The 9,596-nt window shown below is 42.2% G+C and overlaps 1 protein-coding gene across 15 annotated transcripts in view; it reads left to right on the forward strand.

Moving 5' to 3' along the window:
• Positions 1–8,854, forward strand: part of ARHGAP24 (Rho GTPase activating protein 24) — a 536,453-nt gene extending 527,599 nt beyond the window's left edge. For 8 of the 15 annotated variants that reach the window (XM_045019051.1, XM_045019062.1, XM_045019058.1 and 5 more), the window contains 2 exons: positions 637–1,705; positions 7,877–8,742. In XM_045019051.1, the coding sequence (XP_044874986.1) occupies positions 637–1,705; positions 7,877–8,120 (1,313 nt within the window). In that variant the 3' untranslated portion in view covers positions 8,121–8,742. Of the gene's footprint in view, positions 1–636; positions 1,706–7,876 lie in introns of all 15 variants that reach the window. The other 7 variants (XM_045019055.1, XM_045019049.1, XM_045019053.1 and 4 more) reach the window with 3 other exon arrangements.
• The last annotated feature ends 742 nt before the right edge of the window (positions 8,855–9,596 follow it).

Consider the following 9,596-nt stretch of genomic DNA (forward strand, 5'->3'; position numbering starts at 1 on the left):
GCTTAAACTCACCTATTACAATTACATCATTCATCTTATTATTATTCTTAATCTCTCTGTCCCAGTGGTCCCAGTGGTTTTCATTTGCGGATATTGTCTTGGGATATTTGCTTTAGATCCCCAGGATAATATCTCCTTTAAAACGTTCTTGGCTGCTGCATGCCCTAATATTGAAATAAGAGATGTAGGGAGCTCTTTTCCTCCCCTGCACTGGCTACCTACATCAGCTGTCTCTTCGCAGCAGGAGAGCATCTGCTAACAGGAATGAGCAAAGTCTTGACTCTGCCCCCAAGATGTTGGCCAATACGCCAGAGCCAGTGCAGAGTGGGTAGGAAGGTGCACCAGCAGAGAGACAGGCATATTTTTGTTTCTTCCTTGAAAAGGGGACAATACAGAACCGATTGTGCTGTGGTGATTTGAACCAGAAAGGGGAGATAGTATGAGGTGGCATGAAGGTTGTAATAGCAAATATTAAATGCTTAGGTAAACTACATATCTATTAGATAAATGCATAAATTAGTGTATATTAACTAGATGCATATTTGTGAAATCTTTAAAAATCTGTTTTAAAAGAATGTTTGTTCACTTCTCAAATGAAAGTACTTCATTAATGGTGGCTCATTTGCCATCCTCCAGGTACTGCAGTAGTCCAGCAGCTGATGTCAGTGATGATAAGTGAACACGAACAGCTATTTCCCAAGGACACAGACTTTCAGACAGGGGAGGAGGTGTGCAATAACAACAACGAGATCCAGAAGAAAATGATCATTGGTCAGCTCCAGAATAAAGAGACCAATAACAACAAGGAGACAGCGGTGAGAAGCTGTTCTTGGGACACACCTGAGCCTCTCCAGAGGGGAAGCATGGACAATGGGTCTCCCACAGTGCTGCCAGGGAGCAAGTCAAACAGTCCAAGGAACAGCATTCACAAACCTGATGTCACAAGAAGCCCACCTCTCATGGTGAAAAAAAACCCAGCCTTTAATAAAGGCAGTGGCATAGTCACTAATGGGTCCTTCAGCAGCTCTGTGGAGGGCCATGAGAAAAGCCAGACCTTACCAAATGGTACCCTGCAGGCCAGGAGAACAACATCCCTGAAAGGTCCAGTTACTAAAATGGGCACACACTGCATGCAGAATGGAGGCGTACGAATGGGCATTTCAAGCACAGATGCACACAGCAACTCCCTGAACAGCCGAAACCTGAGCTGGATGCCCAATGGGTACGTCACATTGAGGGACAGTAAACAAAAGGAATTGGTGAGTGATTCGGGCCAGCATAACAGACTCTCCACCTATGACAATGTCCACCAGCAGTTCTCCATGGTGAATTCAGATGATAAACAGAGCGTAGATAGTGCCACCTGGTCCACATCCTCTTGTGAAATATCCCTGCCCGAACACTCCAACTCCTGTCGATCGTCTACAACCACCTGCCCCGAGCAAGACTTTTATGGGGGTAATTTTGAAGACTCAGTGCTAGATGGGCCACCACATGAAGACCTCTCCAACCAAGGAGACTATGAGAGTAAAACTGACCGAAGAAGCGTGGGAGGACGCAGCAGCCGGGCCACCAGCAGCAGCGATAACAGTGAAACGTTCGTCTCAAACAACACGAGCAACCACAGTGCTCTGCACAGCCTAGTGTCCAGCTTAAAGCAGGAGATGGCAAAACAGAAGGTGGAGTATGAAACAAGGATAAAGAGGTAAGATGGTGAATCTCTGCCATATGTGCCAATTATAAAAATGAGAGGCAGAGTAATTCTCTTACGCTCCCATGCCCCAGTGAATCTGAACATAGGAATTGGTAGTAGAGATGGAGAAAATGCTTGGATGAAATAAGAGCCCACCTTAACCTTTTCCCCCTAATTCAAACCAAACCTGGTCTGACATTGGAAAAAAAATCATAACTTTTTCTTTCTGTGATATTTTGTATTTGCATATTTGTGTGTGCCTCATGTTCCCAGCCAAGATCAGACACAGAAGGATTGGTGTAGCATGAGAATCACTGTTCTCAAACGGAGGGCCTAAACATAGTAAGCATGAGAAATCTCACTAAAGAGTTGTTTCCATAAGATCCCCAGCCTAAATTTGCTGATCCAAGAGGAGTGGAGAGCTCACACAAAGGTTTGGAGAAAACTTCAGTTGTTAGGGTGCCCATCCAAATCAAGCTTCTAACCCTTTTGAGGATTGCATGGAAGTAGCTGACATACTGGAGCAGAACAGTGGCATGTCTAATGCAATATCCTGCATTCAGCAGTGGCTTGCACTAAATGCTTCAGAGGAAGTGAAAAATCTCTCCAATGAACAAGGCCAATTGTGGCAAACTGAACTACTGGGGAGAATTTCATTCTGATCCCAGTTTATGCCCTAAGGTTGGAGGACTTGTGGCCCTTATGTTTTAATTTGACTAGAGTAGCTGTAGATGCCATCTGTATTCATATTAAGTGTTCAGTCTTTTTTAATCTTACTAAACTATTTAATTTAATAACATCTTGCAGCAATGCATTCCATGGGTTAATTCTATTTGCATAAAATGATTTCCTTTTATTCATGTAACATATTTAAATGTGCTGCCATTGAATGACAGATGTAAACATGGCTCTTTTTAACTGGTTGTGACTTAGTAACAATAGTTGTGGCATTTCTTAGGGTAGGTCTATACTTACCTGCCGGGTCGACGCGTAGCGTTCGACTTCTCGGAGTTCGAACTATCGCGTCTAATCTAGATGCGATAGTTCGAACTCCGAACGTGCTCCCGTCGACTCCGGAACTCCACCACCGCGAACGGCGGTGGCGGAGTCGACGGGGGAGCCGCGGACTTTGATCCTGCGGCGTCTGGACAGGTAAGAAATTCGAACTAAGGTAGTTCGACTTCAGCTACGCTATTCGCGTAGCTGAAGTCGCGTACCTTAGTTCGACCCCCCCACCCTAGTGTAGACCAGGCCTAACACACCTATACTAACTGGAAGTGAAAAGCTGCAAACAAATCAGAAAACCATTTCCCCCCCCATTTTACTATGAGTATAATAAGATTTGGGTAATTGTACAATTTAAAAAATGTGGCTGTCTTACAAGATTACTTTGTCACCTTCCTTAGCTTTAAAAATTCCAAATTATTCATGATCCAAGTGGGTACAAATATCCTGTTGGAAATGTTTAAACAACACGTAGCACACTTTTCCTGGACACGGGCTCAGTATAGAGTTAAGCTGAGTCTTGCTACCCTACGTGTTAAGACCAGCATGGATACCAGGCAAAAGCAGCAGACTGGCTGTTTGAGAGCACTTTGGAGAAACAATGATAATGCTAGCATATTAGGAGAAAGGTTATGCATGGTGGCTTTTTAAGTTCTTGGGTGGCTTTGTATTTAGAACCGCAAATCCTTCTCCTTCATCGGTGGGTACAGAGGGCCTTGCTGCAGTGGAACCTGAAAGGTCCTGCTGCATGGGCAGGATTTCAGGGTTGGCGAGACCCATTGTGCCACATGAAGTGCAGAGCCATGATTGCTTCCAAGATGGCTGTGTACAAAAGATCACTGAGGGAGGAGCAAGGATCAGGATCAGGAGTGCAAGCTCTTGAAGGCCACACAAGGAAAGGGCTCCATAGACTACTCCCAGTCCTGAGGCCAGATCAGCTCTACTCCCATTCCACAGCCTGGGAAGGTAAGGGGATTCCTCTCTCACACACACACACGTTCCCAGCACCCAGTTTAGCTACTTGGGCTGGGTACTCAAACAGGGTTTGCCTGTTCACTTCACTGAAATTAAATCAAATGAGGCAGGAGGGAGACTTTCAATAGGACTTGTGTGCCTCACTTCCTTAGGTGAGTTGGATAATCTCCCCCATACCTTTATTACCAGAAATGAATTACACTGTTTAACAATAGACTGCCCTAAAACAATGAATTTATCCAAATTGTTCAAAAGCAGCATACAAATGATGATTCTTGAGTACCAACAGTAAAGTCAGGGCTTTGTGAATTCTTGTAGCCAGGGCCGGCTCCAGGGGTTTTCCCACCCCAAGCAGCCAAAAAAAAAAAAGCCGCGATTGCGATCTGCGGCAATTCAGCGGGAGGTCCTTCGCTCCGAGCAGGAGCGAGGGACCCTCCGCCGAATAGCTGAAAGTGCCGCCCCACTCTGGAGTGGCCGCCCCAAGCACCTGCTTGATAAGCTGGTGCCTGGAGCCGGCCCTGCTTGTAGCATTGCACTAAGAAAATGAATAGTATCCCACATATTCAGGGTGGGTGGTAACCCTGCCAATGAGACTTCACTGTTTTAGCTCATGTCAAAAAAGTTTGAGACACTGATTAGTCAGAGGCTGATAAGCTAGGGTGGGGAATGGAGCATCATTTATCAGTGAAGTACAGGTGCAACCCAAGGGCCCCACCCCTTCGCTTCTGTAATTGGGAGAGTGTTGGAATTCCTTGCAAGGGTGGTATTCTTTCTTTGGGGGGGGGGAGGTCCATGTTTTATAGCCTGCAGCTTGTACATGCTCATTTTCTTCTAGCTGCTGAAAGTTTAGAAACAGTGAAATCTCTTTCTGTTCCCCCCCCCCAAGGGCACAGTGTCACAGCTGCTATGAGGCAAGGTGGCTGCGCTAGTCTAACCCCTAGGTATCCCCAGAAGGGAAGATGTCTCCATTACTCTACTAGTGCTCTGTATTCTCTTTTGTGCCCTCCTCCCTGTGACTAGCTCCAGTGGTGGCTACCTCTGCTGCTCATAGATTCCCCCAGCAGTGACATGACATTGACATAATTCTTCCCGGTGTTTGGAATATCATCCACTGTATCATATAACTCAACTAGGCAATCCTGGGGTGATGCATACAATAGGGAAGAGGTAAATTAAGGATGGACATTTGTTGATCTACTTTAGTCCTGCTGCCTCTCCTTCCACATTTCAAATCATGAGCGCTACTGGTTATGTATATGCACATTGGTAAGATTCAAATTGACACCAAGTTACACACCAGATTGACTTTGTCGTTTCATCTTCAGCACTTATATCATTGCGAAATGCAACTTAAGATCAGACTTGAATTGTTTTTGCGTAAGGCAGAATTCCTAAATGAATGGGTGGAAGCAGTTAGGATTTTCCCTTCATCTGTAAATCCAGCCAAGAGGTGCATTTCCTCATTGCTATTTTGCATGAAACTTTCCTACACAGTTCAAGTAGGTGAAGCTGAGTCATGTTAGGAAAAGAAATTTCCAGTTGTTTTCAGATGGAGAACAGCTTACCAGTCATTAATTCTCCTACTTCATCAACAGAGTAAATTAAATCTTTGTTTAGAGGAAGAGAGATACTAGGGTGCATGAACTGATTATATCCAAACTCTATGCCTACCCTTAATAAGGGCACATAACAGCATGCAGTGGAATAAAGCATTGTCGTTATGCCCTCAGTACAGCTGTATAGTGGATACAGCACTTAGAATAGCAGCTTCTGTTCCCATCTCTGCCACTTACAAGAGACAGAATGGTGTGTATGTCTCCTCTGTAACAAGCTGTATCTGAATTGGAACACAGCATGGCTGCTGATTCCATTGGACTGCAGGCTTTTAGAAATATAAAGGTACAGTGCACAGAAAGCAAAAGGAGGAACAGTTCTTTAGCTACGTACATCACAATTCTCTGAGCTGTGTTGATAATATTGATGATGCTGGAACACATTCAGTGTTTGACATGCATTATTATTATGATGTATTAGATCATACCATTAGTGTGCTTGGTCCTTTACATAAACCCTCAAATACAGTTAGTAACTTTTTTAAAAACAAAAACAAACCACATCACTTGCAGCTTCAAAAAAGTAACATGTGACTGGACAATTAAGGAAGTTATCATAGACAATAAAGGAGAAGGGATGCAGATCAGGATAAGTAAACAACACATCAGAGATCTTATGACTAATTTGATCATAATTTGGATTCAAGTCAGCACGGCCTTCTGCATTCACCCCAGGATGCTTAAGGAATTAGCTGAAGAAATCTTGGAGCCACTGGCAATAATATTTACAAACTCATGGATGACAGGAGAGGTCCTGGAAGATTGATGAAAGGTTAACATAATGCCCATCTTTAAAAAGCGGGGAAAGGAGGTGCTAGGGAACGATAGACCAGTCAGCCTGACTTCGATACTTCAGAAGCTACTGGAGTAATATAGGTTTCAGAGTAGCAGCCGTGTTAGTCTGTATCCGTAAAAAGAACAGGAGTACTTGTGGCACCTTGCCTGGAGAATGAAGTCAGCATGGATTTACTAAGAACAAATCATGTCAAACCAGCTTGATTTCTTTCTTTGACAAAGTAACTGGTTTGGTGGATAGGGGAATGCAGTGGACATAATACACCTGGACTTTCGAAAGGCTTTGGATGCAGTCCCTCACAACATTCTCATAAATAAACTGGAGAAATGCAGGCTTGATAGAACTACCATTAAGTAGATACATAATTGGTTAAACAACTGCAAACAAAGGGTAATTATTAATGGAATGATGTCAGATTGGAAGGTGCTCTCAAGAGGGGTTCCACAGGGATCTGTTCTGGGTCTGGTGTTAATTAACATCTTTATTCATGACCTGGATATTGGAATAGAGAGCATACTGATCAAATTTGCAGATGACGACAAAGTCAGGGGAGTTGCAAACACTTTGGAGGATAGAACTAAAATTCAAAGGGATCTTGATAAATTGAAGAACTGGGCTCTAGACAACAAAAGAAAATTTAACCAGGGCAAATGTAAGGTGCTACACATAGAGAACGAAAACCAAATGCACAGATACAGAATGGGGGATAACTGGCTTGACAGCAACACTGCTGGCAAGGCTTTGGGAGTGATGGTGGATTACAACCTCAACATGAGTCCACAATGAGATGCTGTTGCAAAAATAAATAAATAAATAAAAAAGGCAAATGCTATTTTGCGTTGCATTAACAGAGGTACAGTATGCAAGTCACAGGAGGTGATAGTACCAATTTACTCAACGTTGGTTAGGCCTCAGCTGGAGTATTCTGTCCAATTTTGGTCATTGCCATATAGAAAGGATGTAGAGAAACTGGGAAGAATCCAGAGGTGAGCGACAAAAATGATCAAAGACTGAAGAAACTGCATATGTTTAGTTTGGAAAAGAGGTGATTTAGGGGGAACATGATAGCAACTTCAAATACTTGAAAGGCTGGCATAAAAAAGATGGAGAAAAAATGTCCCTTCTTGCCACAGACTGCAGGACAAGAGGCAATGGGTTTAAACTACAGCTTGGCAGATTTAGAAATTTCCTAACTGTGAGAACAATAGCATAGTGGAGCATACTGCCATGGCATCTCCTTCCCTGGAGGTTTTCAAAAGGAGCCTGGATAGCCATCTGTCTCAGATGGTTTAGACACAACAAATCCCGCATCTTGGCAGAGGGTTAGATTAGATGACCCATATGGCTCCTTCTCACCTATGATTCTATCATTTTTTTTCAAACAGTAGCTCAGCACAGGGAATCAATATTTGCAAATAGAAAGAGAGGATCAGGGACATAGTGTTCTGACAATACATTGGACTCACCTGTTACATCAGTGTACAACCAGTGTGAGGCCAGAATCAACCCTTGGAGAAGGAAAAGGCCTATTTAGTTAATTGCCTAGCACATGCAGAGCTGTTTCCTACCATATACATTTCCAGTGGTTTGTATCCTTCAATTATAAATAACCTAAGAGATGAAGATTCCATCATTCCCTGTAGGATACACTTCAACAGTAAACATCCAGTAAGAAACATGTTACTTTAACATTGTCTCTTTAAAGAAACTTGGACTAAACTTTGTAAATTAAAAGCTGTTGCTCTAATCTAGGCTGGGTAATACAGAGAGGGCTGTCAACTTCTATTTCTGCAGCTTGGAACAGAGAAACCTCACCCTTGAGACAGAAATGATGACCCTGCATGATGAGCTGGACCAGGAAAGGAAGAAGTTTACAATGGTAGAAATCAAAATGCGCAATGCAGAACGGGCCAAAGAAGATGCAGAGAAGAGGAACGACATGCTGCAAAAAGAGATGGAGCAATTTTTCTCAACATTTGGAGAACTAACAGTGGAGCCTCGCAGGCCGGAGAGAGGCAACACCATATGGATTCAGTGAGCATTCTAAGCTAAGACTGTGGCATTCTGGGAAGGGATGTTGGGGGTATTATATTGTTTCAGGTGGCTGGTCACCTGACTGAGGCTAGCACTCAACAAAATGTTGTAAACCACTGAAGGAAGAAATACCTACAGACATTAACCACCCATACTGCAGTGTGTACTTATCAAGTTATCATACTTTTTTTAATGCTTCATAATGCTAGTGTCAAGTGTTACAACTGAATGTGTATATAGATTTAAAAAAGTCATCTTAAAGAGAAAGCGAGAGACATCTCACAAAATATTTTAATGCAAGTCTTGTATTTAAACTGGTAAATTGAAATGTTGTTGCAATCAAGCTTTATATCAAGGCTTTTCTCCCTTGCACTTAACATAATAAGCTATTTTTGGCATTGTGTTACCATCAGCTTATTTTATATATCAATTTTTTTTGTTACCCTTCTTGCGTGGGGGGGGGAACTAAAGATAAACAAATATATATAATGTTAGTTATTAAAACAAGAGGATAATGTGTGGCTGTGCTGTTTGTGCCAATGGACTTGCCCATGACCAAAAAGAAAAGTGTAAATAATTTTATAAAAATATAACATTAACACCTGACAAGTTTGGGCCTTTTCTCTTTGGACTCTGAACTCTTTTGGTTTTTGGAATGTCAGACCATTTTATCCATGATTTGAAATCCTAAAGGAGATGGTCTGGTTAAGGAATCTTGACACAAGTTTTTTTCCAGAATAACCATCTTTTCATTGTAGTTCAGTTTCCAGTAAATAACAGATAAAGCTATTTGTAAGACTATTTAAAAAGAAGGACTGGATTTGAAATGGTTTATCATGTCTCTAGTTCTGCATATTATTGGTTGACTCCAAATGCTGCTGTTTTGAGGCTCCCCATTTCCCTTGGAGATGCTATGTAGTGAAGGCCCTGGATTTAACTTAAAATTCCTTGTTAAAGGAGTTCTGGTATTTGACAGTGATGCTTTAAGCAAACAGAAAAAGAAATCACTGTTAGCAATTAAACCAAAAAGCGAAAATAATCATCGCTATTGTGTTTACATGATTTTACAGTCACAACAGTAACATTGCCGCATCAGCTCTGGGCTGGATCCTGTAGTCCTTTCTCAAGTGAAACTCATATTGGTCTGTGCTGGCAGTATTGATGATGATAGAGATAATGCTGACTAATTCAACCAGGCAAAGAGATTTTGGCTTAGATTCCAATAGTACAATTCAGAGGGCCCTGTGCTCCTTAAGTCCTTAACACTGGGTTTAAAGAGACACATGAAGTCTTCTGTGGGACCTCTGGAGAGAGGGTAAATTTAACTTCCTATTCATGTTGCCCAAGTGGAAAAGGAAAACACTGGTAGGTGAAACAATTATTTACTTGCTTCTAAGATGGATATTAAAAATAGCAAGTAATTTTTTTTAATTAAAGTAGTTTTTACTCTAGCTGAATAGATTATTCAATTTTTGAATCG

Source organism: Mauremys mutica, chromosome 5 (assembly GCF_020497125.1).
Source record: "Mauremys mutica isolate MM-2020 ecotype Southern chromosome 5, ASM2049712v1, whole genome shotgun sequence".
In the NCBI taxonomy this organism is placed as follows: Eukaryota; Metazoa; Chordata; order Testudines; family Geoemydidae; genus Mauremys; species Mauremys mutica.